This window comes from Phalacrocorax carbo, chromosome 20 (assembly GCF_963921805.1).
Source record: "Phalacrocorax carbo chromosome 20, bPhaCar2.1, whole genome shotgun sequence".
NCBI classification, from domain to species: domain Eukaryota; kingdom Metazoa; phylum Chordata; class Aves; order Suliformes; family Phalacrocoracidae; genus Phalacrocorax; species Phalacrocorax carbo.
The window spans coordinates 3,754,407-3,777,243 of NC_087532.1; the positions used below are offsets into that span (position 1 = coordinate 3,754,407).

Consider the following 22,837-nt stretch of genomic DNA (forward strand, 5'->3'; position numbering starts at 1 on the left):
CCCCAAAATTGCTACCTACCTGGTCCTGCCTGTCCTCAGTAGCTCCACCTCATCCTGGCCTATTCCTGCAGACCCAGCCTGCCTGGCGCTCAGGCTGCAGCATCCCATGCTTGGCCACTGGCTCCCCCGTCCACAGGCGCTTGCTTCAAACCGATGCTGCTGGCGCAGGGTCACATGAATACGCCTGAACTATGGTCAGGGTAAGCGCAGGCGGGGAAAGAAACGCGCACGTACCCCTCGGCTTACCGATCATTTCAATTCCTCTTGGGTTACAAGCAGCAGTGTCTGAGATGTAAAAGCATTTCCTGTTGGTTTTAAACCTTTCTCCCTTCCTCCCCCCCCTTGGTCCCCCAAGCGTCATTGTTTCCTGCTGAGATGGTGGCCTGATACAATAAGTGCTGCTGCTTGGCTGGCACCTCAGCCAAATGGAAAACGAGAGAGAGTCGTAATATAACAGGGTTAAATGTGCGAGGCTCAGAGGATCTAATGGGTAAGGAGCTGGACACACAGCTGCAAATGATGGGATGAGCTGGGGGATTTCCACTGTTGAGCCTAGGTTTAGTCTTTGCAGCTTCTCTCCCTGCCTTTTTGTATAAGGACTTTGTATGTAACAAGTCTGGCCTGTTGCCGGCTTGCACTGGTCAGATCAACATTGGTTTTATAGGGGAGGAGTTATAATGTGGTTAACGCTTGTCTCATTTTCTGTAGCTTCCCTGTAATTTCTGGCCGGCTGGTTAGAGTATCGCTTTCGCAGAAGACAACTGAGAACTTATAGAATTAGTTACTGGTTTTCCAACTGAAGTTGATTATATGAGGCGACAATGAGCTGGACACGCACAGCACAGACAGGTTTAGCTTTTATTTCCTTTTTATGTCTTCTGAACTTGTGAAAAGCCCTCTTGCTCTGTGATAGCTCAGAGGGTGTTTCCATGAGGGTCGAAGGGCTGCACGTGAGGTATAGTTAGGACAGTTTGTTGACAAGTCTTTCTGGGCAGCCTTTTTTCTAGAGCAGCCGAGCTCCTCGGAAGAGTTCTCCAGCACTTTGGCCGGGCTCTGACCGAAGTGGCTGGTACCGCCTGTTTGTGGGCGCAGAAATTGGCCTGTAGGCTGCCCGGGGCTGAGCTTCGAGGGTTGTTTCTGGCCAAGGTCCGCAGCATCCTCGTGATAGAGATGCACAAAGTGGCAGAGCGTCTCTAAAGGCAAAACACTCTGGCCTTTGAGGCACTTGTTGAAAACCTCGAGAACCAAATCTGGAAAAGAAGATGCAATTATGAGGTGGTCCAAACAACCCGATGCTTAAATAGACCCCAGCTGTCATGTGTATGCACAAAGCAGCTGTGTGCGTTGGACGGATTAGGGGAAGTGGTTTCCAACTGGTCATCTGTGGCCTCTGTGGGCTATTACTATTAAGACAATATATAAAAAAAAAACCAAACCAACACACTTTTCTTGCATTCGCTTGAGCTCCACTGGAAACATTTCAGGAAATTGGTAAGAATAATATTGTAAAACTTCTTACAGTGCCATACAGGATAGGAATACACCCCAAAATAAACACCCATATGCACATATGCTCTATCTGTGGAAGGAAGATAAGCTGGCTACTGCTAATACCCCTCTTGCGGACGTAGACTCTCCCTTTACTGCTTCTCCTTACGCATACAGTGATATCACAGAAAATCAGAGGTGGAAGATATTTTAGTCCTCCAGGCAGGATTAGGTCTAGTTAATGTATATCAGGCTACAGAAGGGATTTTCAGTCAGTGTATAGTTCATGGCAGAGTTGCCAGCTCTATTTGCGAAGTACAGTGGGCACACTGGCATCTAAGCGCTGCCACGGCCGTGTAAGGCACACTGTAAAAACCAGCTTAAATTCCTGTACATTCACAACAAAAGGCATGAGAAAAAATGTACAGGTGCAGTTTATGGGGTCATGTATTAAGATTTAGCCTTTTCTACATGAATATATAAGAAAACATTCTTAAAAATAATTATAACAAAAAAAACCTAAGCACTTTTTTCTTTCTAATGGGTGCATGGCTAAAAAGACCATAGCTTTTTTAGGTCTGCATGGGCTAGAATTTTCAGTGCCTTCTAAATTGCTTGTATACACAGCAGTGAGACATCTTTATTCAAAGACTGTTTTGGACCTACAACTGATACAAACAGGAGTCTTTCCTCCGAGAAGCAATGGAGCGATACGATTTTCTGCTGCTGGTCACCCTGTGGCTTGTTCGCTTACCAAGACTCTCGTAGACCACAGCTGGGATGATGTCTCTCAAGACTTTGCAGTTGGTATGCAATGCTGGGTTTGCATTCATCTCCAGAAGCCAGACCTAGAAAAGACAAATGCCAGTCAGGAAACGAGGCTGCCTCTCCTTAAAGTCAGAGCAATGCCCTTAGCGAACTCCTTGAGAAGTAAGAGCACTAATAAATCCCAACAAAATCCCATGACACAGAACGCAGGCAGGGCAGAATTTTCATACCGACTGGATGAATTAAGCAAAACCCCTCTTTGCATACAGCTATGTGCTTGAGAACAACACTACGTGTTATTTTGTGTCTCCAGCTGATGCTCCTTGGATTAACGCTTGCTTTATAGGCGTGTAAAGGTGCTGTGTTTCTTAACATACCAGTTTCTGTAACAATTTCTAGCTGAGTTTTTTGAGTACCAAGAAATAAAGCTGTAAGGAAGCTAGGAATCATTTGGATTTGAGGTGGGTGTGGGATCAAAACTAAGCAAATACAGCCCTGAGACTTCAGCGAACCCTTGGCCTTGATTTCCTGGGTAAGCTTTAGTTTCAGGTAGAAGCCACGTAAGATATTGATTTTACATATCTATACTAGCCTCGACTCCGTTTCCCTTTGAAACGCCAAGGTCTGAAGCTATGAGCTTCAGAATGTGATAGTCCAGTTACAAATCTGTGCGAAACCAAACAATTGACTTGTGTGTAATTCTGTTTACTATTTCTTCTCCCTATAGTGAAACTCATCTGCTCACTTCCTGCCTCCACCATATGGTGCTGCCGCTTGTATATAACACATGTAGGAGCTATTCAGCATTTCGTAAGGAAGGATATTTAATCATGTAACAGCCCCAGAAGAATTTTACTCCCTTTTAATTGATTTTAAAAAATAATTTTTAAAAAATCTTTTTTTTTCCCTGAAGCAGCACTAAGTTTGCTTGCAAGTACCTGTGGAATGAGGTCTAAGTGTTTGGTAGATTCTGATGACGTGATAGCCTTCACTTTGGCACTTTATTTTGCTGCGAATAAAATACAACAATAATTTTCACTTCTTTGAAAAACTTTATTAAACAAATGGAAAGACTGGTAAGTGAGGGCAGTGAAATGTCTTTTTCTTTTTTTCTTTTTTCCAGAGAACCGGAGCAGCTGCTAAAAAAAAGCTGCTTTGCAGATGCCAACAGAGGGCACCTAAGTTACATACATTTTTCTTGGCAAACTCATTCTTCTGAGTAAGTGGGGTTTTTCCGTATTAAAAGTTCATAAGATTTTGTGCTGGCAGACAAACTCAGTGAACCTTCATAATTGTCTTGGTTACGTTTTGGTTTCTTCTTCGAAACAAATAAAACTGACAAACAGGAGTAAGAAAGCTCTCCGTGACATCTGCCGTGCTGTTAATCTTCTACATTCCCCATTACTGTACTGTCAGTTTTTAAACGCTTTTAACCTCTCAACAACCAGGGCAAGTTAATAAATGCCCTTTGCTCTACTTCAGGAAGAGCAGAGAGGACGAGGCCAAGACTCACCGTATTTGTGTGACTATCTGTAACTTGCATGGGAATTTCATGTAGACTGAAATTCCTGCATCTGGCACGTGCCTCGCTCAAAACCTCCTAGCAAATGTATGACAAAGAAAGGCAACCCAAACCCAGAATGTCTGTCCTCGACTTCCTAACCATGGACCGTCCTTTTTCTTTAGGCTTTTCAGGTGGTGAGAATGATAATGAGTGCCCTGAGGCTTTGGTCAGAAGAGCTGCTCTGGAGGTTTCTGGGGGATGAAGAGGGTACTGCTCCCTGCAGCCTGCCGGTACAACTCCATGCTCCGTCACATCCTAAGCTTGCTCTGTCAAGACATCACAGGTAGGCTTAAAAACTTTAAATAGTAGGATTTGTCCGTAGGTTCTTGAACAACCGGCCGACTGCAGCCAGATCCTGCATTACACCAGGATCTGAGGTCTCATTTCTTGTTCTCTGTATAGTCTTAGATGCAGTGTTGGCACCTGCCAAATACTTTTTATTTTCATCTAGTCTGGTTAGTGTTGTAGTGTCATTGCTGTAGAACCATCCTTACAGCAGCAGTTCCATGTCTTTCAAAGGAGAGTTGGATGATGAGCCTAGGCTCTGTCCTGCGCTCACGTAGGGGCTAACAGACAGCATAAGACCTGTCTCAGGGGTCCTTTCCCTGCCGACATGGGCAGAAGTAAGACTTTTTGGTGTGCAGGAAATGCATGATTGAGCCAAAGTTTTGTTCTGATTCTGATCAAAAACCATTTAGTTTATTTAACTGCCTTTGCCAGAGCTTGCCGGGTGGAAGCTAAACACCCTGCTGGGGTCTCAGGGAGGGAGAGGGCACCAGTCCATGCTCCCAGAGGCTCCAGGTGACGTGACAGCCAAGGCTGAATGGGAACATATACATCTCTCTACATCAGAACTTGTTCTTAGAGAGGATCCCGGTAACATGCTCCAAAGCGCAAAGCTATCCACAGCAGGGCTGTCTTGTATCGTATTTGTGCAGCAGCAGGTGTCCAGGGAGCCTGACCTCTGGCCGGAGCTTTAAGCAGCACTGAAATACCAGCCAGAAATAGGAATAAGATGATTTGTGGCCTGTGTGGACGTAGCTGAAGCCACATGCAGAGTCACAAACCAAGCACTGGAAGGGCTTGTTGCCCTTCCCAGAAAGGGACCCACTCAGTGACAGTGGAGACCATGGGCTAAGGCAGTAGGGTCCTGATTTTCCACAGATTTACAAGCTTTTACAAAATTTATTTTGTTGTCGTGACCTGGAGTGGGCACAACCAAGTCTACAGTATCCGTGTGGTACCTCATAGTCCCGGGGTGAATGAAAAGCTATGTTATTGAAATCAAAGGGACCGTCCCTGCCTTAACTAGGGATTTGAGTGTTATCTGCATTTATGTACATCTATCACAAACTGGCAAATGGCTTATCTATGCTCAGTCTGTTCTCTACCGATAGATAGCGGATTCCCTTTATGGCTGATAAAAAAATGTTCACATCTGTCTTCCCAGCATACCTCTGGAGAGAAGCCCTTTTGCACGGCTGATGCAATGCTTTCTGAAAACAGGTTCCTTGAGCATTTAAATAACACCGTCCTAAGCTGTGTAGTGACTCAAGCATTTATGATGCAGCATAAGGAATCTCCAGAAAGCGGTAGGAAAATAGCCAACAGCAGCAAAACCACATCCATCCCTTCTGCTCCCTCTCTTCTTAAAGTACTTCATTCTTTTCTCAGCTTACGTATGAATATGCAAAGTTCTACAGAAAGCTGAGGTTCCTCAGCAGGCCCTGCTTTCAGAGTCTGCACTTCTAAGATCTCTGAGGCAGGAAAAACACCTTCCAAAGACTGAATCAGGATGCTGCGGGGCCTTCAAGAATTATTAGGAGTGACGCTGGGGGCATTTGTATCTCAGATGTAAATAAGGAAGAGGGAAAGGCATGATGAGCTAAAGGACTGAGCGTGTAATATCATGTTAAATCAGCATAAAGCAGATCCTACATGTGTCGTGAAATAGGAGGACAGGGAGAATAGGCTGTTGTGTGTTCCAGGTGGAGAGGGCAGGACGTCAGACCAGGAACGGTAATGTCAGCCCAGGGAGAACGGGGAGTTTGCTGCACCGCCCGGTGTTAACTGTGGGTTGTAGCGTCAGGCCTGTGGGCAGCTGTTGTACACTGCCTCTACAGGGAGGGTACGGGTGTCTCTCCATGCAGCAGTGTGCCAATAAAAAGGATTTGTTGCTCCCCAGCAGGGGCAAGAAAACATGGACAAACCTATGCTAAATAAATGTTTAAATTTCCACATGACTCTCTCAGAAGGAAGTTCTAGGTTCTGTCACCACTGAGTGTCCAGAAATCCACATCATTCTTAGAGATAATACTTGTCAAGAATCAGATTCTGTTTATCTCTCCATATGTAAAATACATGGGGATGTAATGGTCTTTAAACGCTGAAGTTTTTAACTAGCCAAGTAGGACTTGCCACAATAGGGCGATGCTGGATCTTCTGTTCTACTGAAGTTTACACAGCCAGGGCTTTGCACGCCAACGTTGCAAAAGACAATTCCCACTGAAATTTGAGAAGCACCAGTTTCTGTGTCTTTGCCATTGACTTCCTGTACAAAGGAGCCTATTGTTCGGGTGCCTTAACCGCTGCTGCATCCGTTGATTCCATTCTTTCATCAGGTTTGCTGTTCCCACTGCCCGTTGCTGGAGTACGTTTGAGCTCCTTTCTGCTTTAGCAGCAGCAGAATCTGCCAGATGGCTTTCTGTTATGTGTAGGCCAGGTGGTTTTGAAGGACTGTGCTGCACTGAAAGCACCTCAATCATGTATTTAACATTTCCCTTTCCCTTTCTTCTGCCTTTCCTTGTGTGTGTTTCATTCACCCTTTACAAGTCTGAATTGTAATTCTAGCAGATTTTATAGACTGAGTGGGCTGACCTGTTGCTGAATGGGGAGCCTACAGTGAACATGGAGATGCTGATGCTGACATGTGAATCGATGAGTGGTTCTTCAGTATGGTGAGGGCGTTCTTGGGTGCCTTTGATGGATACTCAGCTAGTGTAAATGAGCATACTTCATGTGATGTTAGAGGCATTACACACTGATTTATGCTGGCTGATCATCCGGCACGTTCGGTTTCTGGAGAAAGGAAAAACTGAGGGGGCATTAAAATTCCCATACTTTTCACTACGAACTCTGCATCCCCATGAAAATTCTGCACAGAACATTTTCAGCTGCAGTAAGTACTTTTCTTCGTATCCTGAGCTGTTAATGCCAGGGTTTCTCTGTGCAGGCCATGCAGGTACCATGTCTTGATGCTGGATGATGAAACTGGAGAAAAAATCAGATCCTGCACTTCCTAGCTGACGGTCTGAACGCTCTAGTTAGTTCCTAGCCCCAGCGCCTGTGTCAGCCATGCTATCCTGATGACATTAGATATCTGTCAAATATCATACTTAGTATTTGACCATATTGCAATCGTACCTTAAAGTTTTCATCAATTAAAAAGTCACAGCCGATGAGATCAAAGTAGCCCAGTTTGCGATCCAGTTTGTGCTTGGCTGCCAGGAAGCACTGCAACATGATCTGCTGCATCCTTTTCTGAAAGAGAAGACAGGGAACGGTGGTAACTGGTCATTGCGAATGCCAAGGGCATAGGAGTCGCTGTAAATCATAGGTGCCCTCTTGGTTTAGGGACATTTTTTCTTCCCCTGCCTCCAGCAGAGCTCCCCTCTAGCCTTGGAAGGATGTTGCATTTTGCAGGCCACGTGTCTGTCTGCTTTGGGTTGATTGAAACCCCCTCCTGAACTTGGTTCTCCAGACCGCTGCACTGGCGTCTGACGGAACCTTGGCCCTTGGCCCTTCCTCAGAATGAGCTGTCTGCAGAAATTTTAGTGATGTTCTTTCATTGACTCCTGTGGGGGTACCTAGATGTGAGCTGAACCCAGCCGTTTCCGACAGGCACGACTCACGACCCCCTCACAGCTGTGCTGGACATAGTGTTTTAAAGAAGCCGGGTGAGTTACAGCAACTTTGCCGTAGGGGATGCTAAGCTTAATTCAATTTGGAGTTGAAATGCAGAGTGGGGAATTTCTGCATGAAAAGAGATACCATAAAGTCGGTTGAAAAGTTTCTGATCCCCTGAGAAATTTGGCAAATTCAGCTAGATTTGCTTCTGAGCTGTTTTTCCAAACAAAAACACATTTTCACAAAGTTTTTAGCTTTTTAATTTTCTTTGTGTTTGGCCTTAAATTATAGCATTTCCAAGATTAACCTGAGAAAGCTGTGTCCTCTGCCCTTCTCATTTTCACCCCAGCAAGTCACGTAGAGAACTGATGCGTCATCAGACTCAGGCTGATGAAATGAAGCCTCAGGGACTTAGGTAATTTCTTCACTTTGTTTCTTCGGTGAGACAGGAGGATGGTAAGAAATAAAGCCAGCTGAGTGTTCTTATCTCTCCTCCAAGGTGAGAGAAGCTCTAAGGCCCTGACAGGATTTTCATGTGGCAAAATCAAACGGAAAGTGAAGGGTGAGCCCAGCTCGGACAGGAATGAGACCGCTGAAAGCGTAGTCCCTTTTCAGGGTAAGACCTGTCAGGCTGGAGAGGTCTCTAACATGTGTTTTATTTTTTAATGTAGGACCACAGCATTGGGCCAGGAATGTAAAGACCATAATTGCATTTTTATAGCTAGCATTTACATTCACACTCTTTTTCTCTGCAGTTTACCCATTTTATTAAAATTAAACTCTTTGTGTCTTTACTTCTGCGGTTAGCATTTGCAGATAAATGGTTACCAGGGGACCATCAATACCTTCTCATTCAGTGTATGTGTTTCCTTGGGGGCTCCAGTGAACGGAGGGGTTTTCTCCCTATTTGTCACCCTAATGAGGCAGACGAGCACACCGTACACTTGCCTGCACTTACAGTAAACACCGTGAAAACCCAGTCTTTGGGGAGGCCATTGGTTTTTCGGAACTTCTCATTAACGTAGTTGTTGAAGTGCTCCATCCGCCAAACTGTCTCATCTTTCAACTGGCTGTACTGGGAGTTCTTCTTCTGCATGTGCTGAGAGGTGGGGGAAACAAAGCAAGGGGAGGATTAGATTTCTGGCAGCGAGGAGTAACTGGGAGCCGGCTTGCACGGCAGGCATCCAACTACCCTCAGTTGTTCCAGGCATCTGGAGTTGGGAAGAACCCCAGGATCAAGTTATAGAGGAGGGAATAGAGCCCCTCACTAGCAGAGCTAAACCTGAGCAGATGTGCCGCCTCCCGTTGTACAAGACTGCCACAGGCAGAATGTGCCGGAGCCACGCGGACGTCGCAGAGACGGTTACCCGAGGCCTCTGTCAAAGCGGTGTTTTCTCTGTGTGTACGTACGATATGTCTCGACCAACTGGCAGACAGGGAGAGGTGCTTTCAAGTCATAGTCATGATATTCTTAGACACTGGCCCTGGATTTAGTCCAATCTGCCTCGGACTCTCCTCTAGGAGAGTGTGTGTGAGAGAGATGTACGGATGTGTCCCCAGAGGAAACCGAGGTGAGGGCTCGTCTCTTCCACTGTCTCATTAATCCCAGTGTCAGCTGGGGTTTATCAATAATGGGGTATTTGCAGTGTTCGATCAAAGGCCAGCCCCCTTTCCCGGTGAAACAGCTGGGCTTGGCTGCAGCTCTGTCCGTGGGACGGTTACTGTGAGGTTGTAAAGCTTCTGGTTGGTGATGCTGTCTCTGCTGCCTCTTGTCTTTTGGAAATAGGGTGGGAAAATGGCTGATTCCAGGTGGGATGAAAGGGTAGGAAGGGAATGAGAGCAGAATGAACTGTAATTTGAAGAAGCCTGGTCTGTTACCAGCCACTCCTGTAAGTTTTGTTTCCCTCCTCCCAGCAGGAACCCAGATAATTTGTGTTCTGCTAATAAACACCTGTCCTTTGTTTAATATCACTTGTGCCATGGGATCCTACCCGAGCATGTGAATTCCCATGCGGATAGCTCTCTAGCTGAGCAAACAAACTATTCCAGGAAAACAAGTGGCGTACTGATAATAGCGTATATTGCAGGAAGCAGCTATGCTCTGCTGTCCTGAACTACGCTTTTACAGGAACCGTAAAACTCCAACTGAAGTGGGCTTGTCTGATACCCCTCTAACGTGTATTTTGCTAGTTCTCGGAACACAGCATGACACTGAGGAGAGAAGGGCTTTAAAAGCAAACTGCTTTCTTCCTTCTGATTCTTTTAATTCTTTTATATCAGGACCAGTTCTAACTACTGAAGGGCCTCATTTGAAGCAAAAAATGCAGGTAGATCTGAGCAAGGCAGGCTTCTATTCTGTATGACAATAGACGGATGGGGGCACAAGCCAGAACAGGCTTAGAATCATAGAATCGTGAAGGTTGGAAAAGAACTCTAGGATCATCAGGTCCAACCATCAACCCAACACCCCCCGGCCTCCTAAACCATGCCTCGAAGAGCCGTCTCTACACAGTTTTTGAAACCCCCCCAGGGCTGGTGACTCTCCCACCTCCCTGGGCAGCCTGTGCCAGGGCCTGACGGCTCTGGCAGGGAAGGCATTTTCCCTAATATCCAACCTAAACCTCCCCTGATGCAGCTTGGGGCTGTTTCCTCTCGTCCTGTCACTGGTGACTGGGGAGCAGAGACCAGCCCCCCCTCACTCCAGCCCCTCTCAGGCAGCTGCAGAGAGCGAGGAGGGCTCCCCTCAGCCCCCTCTTCTCCAGGCTAAACAGCTTGTTCTGTTGCAGCTCTCATTTGAGAACCAAGACAAGCAAAGGTAGAGATATGAGAGTGATGGCTCTTGAAGACCATGTTTGCATCTTACCTCATTATGATTATTTTGTTTAAACACAAGAGGATCAGCAAAAACCTTAGCCAGGATTACGGCTCCTTTGTGCTAGGTAGCTGCAATCAAAGGCTTCTTGCCCTGAGAAGCCTATGGTCCACAGACACATGAGAGAATAATGGCAGGAAAAAGAGGTCCAGGGAAAGAAATTGTCAGGTTCAGCAGAGAACCGGTCCATGGCAGAGACTGGAACCTTATCGGTACTGCTTCTGTTCAGCCTTATTGCCATGCCTGACCATAAGCCCACCTCCGTTTCCTGGCTGCATTCATTCTGCCTGCATGAGGCATTTATTTTTAGCCTTTTAAAGGCCTTTTTTCGCTTCTGCTTCCCATCTACATCAACCACACCCTCCCCTTCTTCTGAACTAAGTGCCCTTAGTTTACCTGATTGGTCAGATGAACAGTCAGATCATCAGACGCGGCATCATAACTGACACAGGTCAAGCGGACGTAACCCTGGGCGAAAAATAACACGTACGGTGCCGTGCAGGCGATGAGGAGGTACGACCGGACATCAAACTTCTTCCCTTCCAGGAGCAGAGGCTGGTGAATATACCTGGCAGAGCAGAATTTCAATAGGTGTCACCCACGGGTAGCTATAACACATGGCGATTGGAAGCTCACACAAAACCCCGCCGCCGGGTCATTTCACACCGCAGCACTAACCGGTTTGTCCCTGTGTCAACATTGGTTTTGAGGTGAGTGGCAGAAGAGGGCACTCGTAGAAGCGGTTACAGATGCCAAGACAGCTCCTTTCAAGAGGACTAGAAGCTGTGCCGGCTCTCGGGAGCAGGAGGTTATTAAAGATTTACTAATATTTACTGGAGAATATACAAGTTTATGTCTGAACACAAAGAGCCCTTCATACAGCACCACTGCTTTTATTGCCAGCGCGGTGTAACTGGGAATTGTTTCCCGTTATTGTCAAAGGTTGCTGGATGTCTACATGAATAACAAGGATATGCTGTTAAATCAACGCTAACAACAGTTTTCAAAGGGCTACGGAGCCTCTTTCTTCAGAGCATAAGCCATTCCTCACTAATAGAAATCAAGATGAGACCTAAGATAGGGTCCAACCACTTCTTCCCCTGGCACTGCTGCTTGCCCATATCAGAGACCACATATCGGTCTAAGGCCCTTGGTCTAGTTTTGTCAGGCAGCCCCTGTTGTGCGCCACATACTGGCTGCTGCATAAACACGGACCAGCCTATTGCAGAAAGCCTCTAAGATCATCATTCCAGTTGACCATTTTACAAATCTCTCTTGCCCTTTTCAACGAGGCCAGCCACTCCTTTATTATGAAAAGAAATGTTTGGATGAATGTAAGCAGAGAACGTTGCTTGCTTTGGCTAGGGCCGTTCTTGGAAAGGCTCCTGTGCACTGCGCGCTCTCGCAAGATAAAGGTGCCAAGCCTTGACAGCAGAATGTCAGGGAAGTGGCACAGGCTCGGCGTAAGGAATTCTTATCATCACTTTTGCCATGCCAATACTAGAGCGCTGTCACGAGTGTGTCATGGTGTTGTTGCTGGCATGTCATGAGAATGCCAGGCGATGTCACCCACGTGTGGGCACCTTGAAGTTTAGAGTGGCCCCTATGCCTAGCTATGCACACCCGAGGCAGCATCAAAGGCATCTGGGAACGGCAGCTCCTAGGATAAATAACGAAAACATCTTTTTTGCATTTCTCTTTGAAAGTGCTCAAAGAGAACTCTCAGAGCACTGAAGTGATTTAATTATAACGCGTTCCTCAGCTGAGGGAGGGACACTGAGGCAAAGGGAAATCAACTGAGTTGTGTAAGTATGTAATGTTCAGTACCTGAAACTGGTCTTATGACTCCTGCTGCCTTATTTGTTCCCTTCCTTTTCCTGCTGTTCTGCTACTCTACAAAACATCCTAGCAGTGGCTGAGAGGGTATCTATTCTACAAAGATCCTTCCTGGTCTTTTATTCATGCAAGGAATAAAAAATAAAACAGCCCTAATCCAAAATTTTAGTGACTGCTAGCCACTGCCTGTTGATTGGGGTATAGACTTTTGCAGCTCTGAGGCAGAGTTAAGAAGGTATTTGGGAGGCTTTATCAGATTGCGTGGAACTGATATTGTAGCTGTACGATTTCTAAAATGCTAGCTTTGCATAAGGAGCTGGGATAATAGCTAATTTAAATTATTCTGCAGAAGGCTTTATGTATAGCATTCAGGTACCAAACTGTAGCTTCTGACCTTTTGAAGACATTCTTAAATGTCCAGACATAGGTAAACTCAAACCTTTCTGATAACAAAGATTTGCCTTGAAATGGCTGAAGTGCGGATGCAAGACAGACTATGCAGAGAAACAGCCTCTCTCCCACAAAATGAAATCTCACAGGTTGGTGAGATGTGTAACCACATTAAATACCTATGGAACAATCCAACTCTCTGAGGCCGGTGTGCTTAATCAAGCACGCTACCCACAGAGGAGTCCCGGGGCTTCAGTCTCTACCTTTGCACTATTCTTGCTGGGGGAGCCTTGTATGGCACCCTCTGGTTGAGTAGGTGCTCCTCAGCGCTGCGGAGCTTGGCTTGAAGGGTGGTGACAGCAGCTGGATCTTTAAGCAGGAAAATTCCTCGACCTTGGTTAGAGCAGCTTGGTTTGCAGATCCAAATCTGTTCTTCTGCAGAGAGGAGGAGTCTGTTACAGTAATGTGTGTGGGCTGAAACACCGCTGTGCCCATTCGTGGGCCCTGAAAACCGCTCACTTGGACATGTTTGTATTATATAAATACACATGCATAGAGATATCAATTATTATTACTGCATATACTTTTAGGAACATTTTAGAGGTCACAGCGCTATTTAAATTGGTTGCCACCACAATTAAGGCAATTCACCTTTGCAAAGCTTGAAAAAGGCATTTCTCTCATCTTTTAAGTCCAGGCGAAAAGATTCTGGGAAGAATTCTTCCATCTTCAGTAACCTACGGGAGAATCAAATACAAGTTGAAAACCCTGTCCGATGCGTTTATTCCTCTGGTACTTTCAGAAAGGACGGACGCAAGTAGACACTTAAGAAATGGCGCTTTTAGTCCTGCTTGTAGACAGTTGTGTGTTTGTTGTATGTTTTTGCTGAGCTACCGCATTCCATAAGCTTTCCAGAAGCTATGTTAGCCTTAAGACATTCTTCATATGCTCAGTTTTTTGAAGACTAGCTGAGATGGCTGCAGGTAACCGTGGTAGAGGATTGCCATTTGAATTTTTGGTAGGTCAAAAATATAGGAGCAGAAATAGCAATAAGGTTCTCTTATATTTACAGTTTCTGTGGCACGAGAAGTTGTGCCCTTTCCAGTAGGATGATGTACCCAAAACAGGGGAATTACTATCACTGTTGCCACTTGGGCACCTGGCACTCCTGCAACTCCAGACATAGGAAAAGAAGAAATTCTGTCTCTGATGTATGTACTTCTAGAGAAAATTTTAAAAAGGAGATTTTTCTAGAAAATCAAAGAAATAAAACCTCATGTACATTGTTTCCCATACTGTTATGCATCTAGAAGAAACTGGTTCTTTGTTTATGTGCTCTCACTTTCTGTTGGCATGTTTCTGGTCAAAGTTCAAAGAGGTGAGGATTCTTACTTGGGATTAGAGCTCCTACTGATCTTTTTCATCACCCGCTCTTGTTCTCTCAGGCAGCATAAAAGCCCTATCTTACTGGTGAGGACTCTATTGTTGGGAATCTGATAGAGAAGCTGTTCACCTGTATGAAAAAAAAAACAACACAAAAAGCTTGCCCTCGTTGTCCCATGCAGCAGAATCTGCAGGGTGAAGCTGGTTTTGTCACTGTTGACGTTCACCAACTTGCTTTAAGGCAGTAACAACAACCCACAGAGCAGTGAAATCACTTGCTGTAAATGTATTTCTGTCCGACGTTGTGGCGGAACCCACTGACCTCATGGGGCTTCATGAAACAGCGCATCCCTTGCCCACTCCAAAGGCCGCCGCCGCCACGCCATTCCAGCTGCAGAACTGCATTGAAACATAGCCTACCCGCCCCGCCGCGTTTGGGCCAACTGCTGTAACGGTGCGGCCTGACAAACAGCCACCACGTTGCCACCAGAGCTGGCAGGAGGGGAAGGCGGCTGCTGTACGTGGGCCGGTTGGGAAGTGATAACGCACTGGCTCTGCACGGGAAAGCCCGCAGCTCTGGGCCGTGATGCTCCGGTTTGCCAGGGCACCGGTCTTGACCAGCTCCGAGAAGTAAAAGAATTGCCCCGGAGGCTGTGCTTAGGGAGTTTTGTGTTTGTTATGCAAAGTACCGCTCTGAGAGTGCCAGCCGGAGGCATCGCTGTGGGAGTCCTTGGTTTTATGCTTTTCTGGTGAGAAAGCTGCCCAGCCCCTGCGAAGTCAGGGTGCACTGATGAGACGAAGGGCAAAGCGCAATTCAAAACGTCGCTTGCTAATACAGTGGAGTAGTTTGGCTTTTAGTGACTCTGCTCTCCCTACATAGAGGTAACTGGGCCTGGGATGTGCGGGGTGACCCTCCTGAGCTCACTTTACTTCTGTCTTCAAGTGCACCCTTCCTTCCTTTTCTCACCTCCCCACGTCCACTGTGGGGAGCGTCTCTAAATGTGAGGCACCCTCTGTAGGCCAGGCTCAGACCAGTGCTCGAGAGGTGCCGGAGTAGGCTGCATGCTGCTCCTGGCCTGTGGTGCTGTGTCTGTACTCAAATCCAAAGAGGGAGGACAGCGTTTCAAAAGTGATGGCGATGGTTTGTGTTTAAATCTCTGTACCCGCTCATTTCACTATACTTAGTTCATTTCAATGGTATCTTTTCCCCCAAAGCTGTTTCCTTGTCTAAAACCCTTTCTTTAATCACCATGGCAATCCAGCTCTGATGTTGCCTCTGAGCTCCGCCAAGAAGTTCAGGTTACTTGTTCCTCCTACCCCCAGGTGACCTCCTCCGCCCTGGGAGTCACATGTCCAGCACTCTCAAGTTTTTCCCACTGCCCTCTCCCACTCAAGGCCCACAGGCACCTCTACCTTCTTTGAAATGGTAATAGGTCTCTCTGCACTTGATTTCACACCATTTCAGTGCATAATCCTCTCTTCTGTTGTCATAGATACGCTGCCAGCCTCTGCTCTGGCAATAGATGTTCACACTGCAAATGGAAAACAAAATAGCAAAGTAGCCTCCTTTCTATTAACAAATTCTTAGCTCATATCCCTTGAACGCCTCATAATTTTCTCTGGGAGCCTGACCTAACGTGCCCAGAAGCCCCTGGGTGGGGGATAAGGTGGGAAGCGTTAATTACAATGCTGCTAGTGGACCTGCTGGTTTGAACCTGGGAGGGTGGGGGAGTAGCTGAGTGTGCCAAGGGCACTGTGATTCAGCAGCTCTAATGAGAACATCTACTGCTTCAGCAGGGCTTTTCCAGTCAGGATGCAACTGGTACCCTTGGAATAGAAATGTTCAGGGTCCGGTCTTAATAAGGAGCCTCTCTGCTGAGGAGTTCAGGGAGAGATGAGAAGTGGCAATAGGAAAAGCCATTTGTAGATAAAGCTATGGCACCACAGCGAGGAACGTGCTGTTTGCAGCAGAGGTTCTGTGGCGCTTGCTGGGGACGACGTCTAGAGAGGGATGCCAATGCGCTGCAAAAGCACTCAGAGAGGAATGAACAGAACTTCTGATCTGAGAATTGTTCTTGGGCGGAAATCTGTTCTTATTTTCCACTTGTTTTACATTTAGCGCAACAGAATGTTGATCAACAACGGTGGTTCCTAGCTTTAGCGATGATGCTGCAGATCATAGATGCATGGATTTGCTATACGGTATAGCTAAGCGATTTCTGAAGAGAGAAGCTTTTGTTAATCAAATAGAAGTATTTCATTTCTTTGCAAAGATATAGCACTTAGCTACGTTACCACAGGTGGCCTTCCGGTGGATACTTTCTATGTGACTTATCTTTAAATGGTTCCCCAGGCGCACCACTCCAAAAAGAGAGCAAATCAAAGGAAAATTATTTGAGGCCAATGGATAATGGATAACATTGCAGGACTTCATATATGGTCATACTGCTGTTCATATGAGTCTCCTGAGAGGACCTACTTACAGCCCAGCTCCATTAGATCCACTGATATAAAAATATGGCCCCGGTCCCGTTGGTACTTTTGGTATCTCTTCTTCTGGCTGGTTTTCTTGAGGGCATTCCTCACCCTGTGTTCTATTCTTATTAGACTTGGCTTTGTCAAGCTCCACTTCAGAGTTGGTAGAAGTAGCTGCAAAATTGGAAATTGAGAAACTTCAGATGATCTGGGATCTTCTCCATAAAATCCACATTTAGAAAGACAGCTGTTACAGAAGAAAATACTGTAAGGTAAAGGGACCGCTTCAGTTGGTTTTATAGCCATCGATAGGGGCATTGTCTTAAACCAATTCAGAAATTATTGCTAATGTAACCTGGTAGCAGGTGCCATGGTATATTAAGTGGAAAACAGAGGAAATATAATAAAATATGTAGTACAAGGGAACATTGAAATCAGCCTTAGTCTGTCAAAGCTAAATGGCATTCTCATACTTGGCAGGCCTCTGCTTCACAGGACTTTCTCATTTTGTCTAGGTGGGTCTCAGGTCTACCCTAAGCTGAGGACAAATCGGTCCAGCTGGAAAACTGGGGGTGGCCATGGGAGAGTGTGACGGACTGCGAGGTCTAGAGACCGGTGACGGTACACAGGGAGAAGGGCAAGGAGAGCCTCCTAAAAAGTCATACACTATACACTGAAGCAGATGCTCTTTCAACTGTTAAAGCCTATAGGAATTTTGAGAAGCCCAGGGTGTGACAGCTCTGAGCTGCCCCTGTCAGGGAGGGGTGCCACGTGTAAACTGTGGTGGCAATGACCCAAGGGGTGGGAATGGGAAACACCCTGCTTCAAACTGGTAACTAACCACGTCAGGCTTGCCATGGTTCTGTTACTTATTCTCAGATCCCAGGACTCAAAAACTGGTGAATTTGTAGAGGATAATAATTTTTTTCAGTACAAAGTTAATGGGATCTGCCTGGATTATTTGTGGAGGAGAATGTCAGGGCTTGTGTCTAGCTTTAGCAGTTGCGAAGAACTTAAGCTTCTTGGCCTTCTAGGAATGATAAACTAAACTGAAAACATCACTTCCAGATCTTCCTCTGTCAAGAGGTTTCTCTGTACAATACATAGCAAAAGCAAGGCAAAATGAGCCTGCGTGACTTTTCCCCACTACCCCCACGTTCTGTCCATATTTCAGGTCTCTCATGTTCTTCACAGAGCACAGACAATGCTCTGGTGCAGTCCCCAGACATGTTCTAAAGCATAAAGATGCTTCAAAGCAGCTGAAGCAACTCAAGTACCATCTCACCCTGACAGAGATACAGGCCAAGAGGTCTAACACCGTGCTTTATTATGTATTTTTTTTAACTAAAGTAGCAAAACTTGTTCAGGGTCTCACCTGATACAACTAGACTGTCATACGCTGTGGTGCTGTCAGGAAAAAATATGGTATGTGAGCAATTTCTACCTGATCAATCTTTGTGTTGTTCAAATGTCCTCAAAACAGATCTATGATGTTATAATACATAAATGAGATGAAGGACATGATCGGGTTGGAACTTGAATCACATTTGGATATGAATGAAAGAATGGCCAGTAATGGGAAACTGTATTTTGAATATGGTTGCTGGTAAAGGACTTCAAAAGGTCAAACCAAATGGTTTCAGAAGCAGTATCTGATATAATGATGTCATCAGCCCCAAAACTATTGCTGGATTAATCCGCCATTATCTTGGTCTTATAAGAAAGTTCTGTTTGCGGTCTGATTTCTTGGCTGGTATCTCATAGGAATTGTGGGTTTGGCACTCGCTCCCGGAACAGCTCGTGACTACGTACATAACCAGCATTTGGGCTACTGATACCCAAATCACTGGCTCCAAACCTACAAATACATACATAGGCTTAATACTTCCAGGGGCTGAGAAACTATGCCTCTGGTTTCTCTTCAGCTTGGCTGTGCACAAAACTTTTGGGAACAGTAAAGCCTGTGAATAGAAGAAAAAGTCCACTCTGTCCTAATTCTGTTCCTGCTGGAAGGCGGGAGCAGGGAAGGAGGGAGCAGGAAGCAGGCAGATGACAAGACTGGAGCTATCTACTCTTTAGACTGTTCTTTTATCGTTATTTGTTATAGTACATCCTGTGATCACATGAGTAAAATCTTCCGTCTCAATGACAAAACTCTTTTAAGTGGAACAAAGGTTATCTCTCATTTTACAAGCACTTGTTTTAGATCTTCCTTGCACTCCACCTCTGAACACAGGTGCAGTCCACAGCAAACTGTGTGCCCACAGATATTGAATTTCCCAGCAGGGTCACACACCTGGTTCAGTTTGCTTTGGAATAAAGAAAGTAGATTGCACGCTCTTTGAGGCGGGACTGGCTTTAAATTTCTGCTTCGTGTAGGGCTTGGCACCAAAAGGTTCTAACAGTGAAAGCCTTAGTGCTGCTATAAACTGCGGCATTATTAGTGCTAATCCCTGGACTCCTGCCTTGAACTTCCTCCTTAAATTAAAACCAAAAGAAACAAAAAACCCCATACTGAACAACCGGTTCAAACAAGCCAGGGCACAAGGTTTGCGATGGAGACCGCTGCTTCCGCAGTGTCTTGGAACCAACTGAGCCCCGCTCTTTCCACCGTGAATTTCAAGCTGCCTGTTACTGGTTCTGTGGAGCTGAGCCCACGCGTGCTCGTTGCGGGGTGGTGGGCCAGTTGCAATGGGGAGGACTCTCCAGCAGAGAGCAGTGCCTGGCTCGTTGGTCGCTATCTCGTTTTGCCATGGCAGCACCAGACCAGGCGAAAACGTAACATAGTCCGTCTTCCTCTAGAAGAGACTGTCATTAGCGACTCAGGCAAATTTTTTGTGCAAAGTGTTTGAAAGTAGCTCAAAGACAGGGTTAATGCATTATGCATAAGCGTCAGGGAAATTAAAAGACACGCACAGAAAAGTAGCACAGCTCAACTTTCCTAGACCCGACGCATTTTATGAAAAAGTTGTACCATAAAGCAGTACCACCCCTCCAGCTACTGGTATCTTCCACGAGGGAGGCTGATCCCTCTCCTCTGCTTTAGCACAGTGTGTTATAGTGCTGTTCTTGTTACTCTTTGATATGGGACTGTAAGTATTTATTTACCTATCTATTTTTAACACTTAATTGTTCATTCATACCTCCTGCGAGAGCTTTTGGCTCTTTTACCACTTCCCTTCTTGCCTGGCTCGCTAAGAAATGAACCAATTTTATTCAATCCCATTAATCCTGAGACATGGACACATGAAATATCCTGCAATGATTGAAGTGCTGGTAAGGTATTCTTCCATTAGTCTAAACACGTACTTGTCTCTCCCTCTCCAATCTTTATATAGAGACCCAGAGGTTGGGAGCCTTTTATCTTCTTTTCTGTCTAATTATGGAACCTCCCAGTATTAAAGATGAACCTTCGTTTCTTTGAATCTTTCAGCCTGTATTATTTAAGCATGAGTCCCCTTAGTCTTCATTTGTTTGTGTGTTTTGCATCCTTAGATGGCTAATTATTAAGGAGGTAAGGAGACGCAGCGATGGAGGGGGTTATTCCCATTGCCTGAGTGCATACATTTCCGGGAAGGGCCTTTTCATTTGTATATCAGAGGTGGGATTAGGTGCTTGTTGGGACTTGAGCTCTTAGGAAAGAACAGGCAGAGTGGCTTGGCTTGCAGACCTAATCAGCAGAGAGGAGAGGATATTTCTGAGGCTGAGTTTGTGCATCTGAACTCAGTTCTACGTTGTCCCGTGAAAGAGCCTCTCTCTGTCCAAAAGGTACTTGTGGTGGGGAGGTGGGGAGAGCCCTTGGGGAAACTCTTCTAACTTGTCACATAGCCTAGCAGCATGAAATGAAAGAGCACAGTTCCCTTCCAGAGAGCCCACAGAGAGACTGTCTTCACACCGGCTGCAGCCAGACAATTACATTGCTTGAGACAGTTTTGAATTCGGCTCATTAATTTCTTTGGGAATTGTGTGTTGGTGGTGTCTATAAGAAGCTCCTATCTAATCTCAGCTCTGCTTTCAGTGCACACGGGGATAAACACACTGGCAGGGAGACGCCGTCTGCTCTGTGTCGTTTGCTACCAAAAGAGAAAAAAAGCAGCGCTTAAAACACAGAACCTCCTTTTTCCCTTTTCCGTGTAAAGGAAGGTTTAACAGACCAGTAGGTGACTCTAGGATCCAGAGATTAAATCTAGCTGAAATTGTCATTTAAGAAAGCTAAATGATCTAATCATCTTTCTAAAGACAAGCATTGCCCTAAAGGTTACCTCTGTATTAAAAAGGTTTTCATTTGAAACAAATATATAGTTTTACTGCCAATGCACAGAGCTGAGTTCGACAACGAATACGTCAGAAAAATAACATTGTTGGTTTTGTCATTGAAAGATTTGTGGCATTTCAGCCAAATTCTCTGTCCATAAAAAAATAATGGTTTCTTTTCAGAGGAACTTGCTAACTGGCTTGCTAACAGATAGCTTGTAGTTTTCTTCATGTTTTCAACAAAACAAAGTGTTAGCATCAAGTATTTTAATTTCACGAGATGTGTGTCAGCCAATGCCAATAATTTCTGTCTTGAATTATTTTAGAAACAAAGGGATGGGCTTATATTTTCACAGGGTTTAAATGAAAGTGATGTAAATTATGTGCAATATGTCTGTAATTTATTCCATAAATTAGTGGCCAGCACTTTGGCTAGTGTAAGAAAATATAAATCCCTTGATACTGGCATCAGCTGGGAACCTGGTCACAGGACCTGGCACAATAAACAGCTAAAAACAAGGATAAAAGATTCACCTCTGCCGGCTGATAAGGGTCCAGCCCGTTGTTGGTTCCTTTCTTGCGTCATGGGTTGGGTGTTCCTTTTCCTCTTGGTTGGCACAAAGGCCATCGCAGCCCAGCCTGCGGGAGGAGAGATCATTGTCAGCCTCTTTGCCAGAGTCATGAGCGACCTGGGAAAGTTTGTAAGGTGTATTTTTCTCTCTGTCAACATTTGCTTTTTTCATTGTAGATCCATTTTTCACCATCTTTGGCTGTTTTTTCATTTCTTCAGAAGCTTTATTTTGACACCGGTTTTTAGCTGGGAATACCTGGGCTCTACTTTCTATCTACAGCTTCTTATGGGTGGTCTCTAGTGATAAGCTTGTTGGTGACTGTGCTGGGGATCTGAGTGCTTTTGATTCTAATCTCTGGGCTCTTTCTACTTCCTTCCCGTTGATAGCACTCAGGGTAGTCTTGGGTTGCCTTGTAAATTTGCTGGAAGTAACCGGGTCCTTTCCATAAGTCTGCTGCTCATGGTGGAGCAGTGTCCAAGAGCTGGTTTCAGATATATCTGGTATTCTCTGTCTATGGCATCATCAGGCCCCAGTTGTTCAGCCTTGGGATGTAAGACAGGCTTCTTTTCAGGGCGCTTGAAAACTGAGACCCATTTCCTGGTTTTGCAATGGATACAAAAGCAGCAAATGAGATCTTCTGTCTGGAGACAGAAGCCATAAACCCAAATAATTGTTGGACATATTTTTAGCAAGTTTCATGCTTGGAATAGTCAGCTGTAAAAGGGACTTGTTCTGAGTCAAGGCTGCAACTGTTTTGTAGGAAGGATGCTTACCTTAGAAAGCATCGGGCAACTGAAACATCAGCTAGAATTAGAGAGGGAAGTACATATTTGCAGCTTTTACTTACAAGCAAAAGTAACAAATAGTCTAAGAACACTAAATAAATATGGAGCATACATACTGTGTAGTTTAAAGTCCATAAGAGGGACAAATGCAGAAGTGCTGTTTACTGTAAGTGGTCTTATGTAGAAAGATATAAAGCAATAAGCTAAATTACAATATTGAGCTACTGAGTTACAGATACTTAAAGCATATTTCCTGCTAAAGACTGTCCTCCCCCAGAGCGATGTGTTGGGTAGGCAAGGAAGGGAGACAAGCCTGGCAGGGTCACTGATCCATTGTGGCTGTGGCCGTGTCACAAAGCCTTACGGTGCCAGTTCCCCTGTCTGCAAGTTTGAGTAATAATTGCATAATTGCACCTGGGTGGGACGGGAATTCTCCTTTTGTAGTACAGTCAAAGACTGGCTGTTCAGCTCTATTTGTTCGAGTGGAGTTTTATTTTCAGTTGGAGGCCAAAGACCCCTGCAGTTTCCCATGACGTGACATGTT

At 45.4% G+C, this 22,837-nt stretch overlaps 1 protein-coding gene across 1 annotated transcript; it reads right to left on the bottom strand.

The window, feature by feature from the left end:
* Positions 1–858: 858 nt before the first annotated feature.
* TTLL10 (tubulin tyrosine ligase like 10) lies at positions 859–21,618 on the bottom strand. Its single transcript, XM_064470574.1, has 11 exons — positions 21,471–21,618; positions 16,691–16,856; positions 15,621–15,739; positions 14,217–14,337; positions 13,476–13,561; positions 13,088–13,259; positions 10,995–11,166; positions 8,685–8,825; positions 7,244–7,360; positions 2,243–2,336; positions 859–1,250 (listed from the first exon to the last, which is right to left on the bottom strand). The coding sequence occupies exons 1-11, from the start codon at positions 21,616–21,618 to the stop codon at positions 859–861; spliced, it is 1,728 nt and encodes a 575-aa protein (XP_064326644.1).
* Between the last annotated feature and the right edge of the window lie 1,219 nt (positions 21,619–22,837).

Coding starts and splice junctions, on each gene's coding strand:
- TTLL10 (XM_064470574.1), bottom strand. CDS start 21,618: ATGACTCTGGCAAAGAGGCTGACAATGATCTCTCCTCCCGCAGGCTGG. Junction 11,167..13,087: donor CCAGCAAGAATAGTGCAAAG/GTAGAGACTGAA, acceptor CTGCTCTGCCAG/GTATATTCACCAGCCTCTGC. Junction 7,361..8,684: donor GGGTTTTCACGGTGTTTACT/GTAAGTGCAGGC, acceptor CTTCTCTTTCAG/AAAAGGATGCAGCAGATCAT.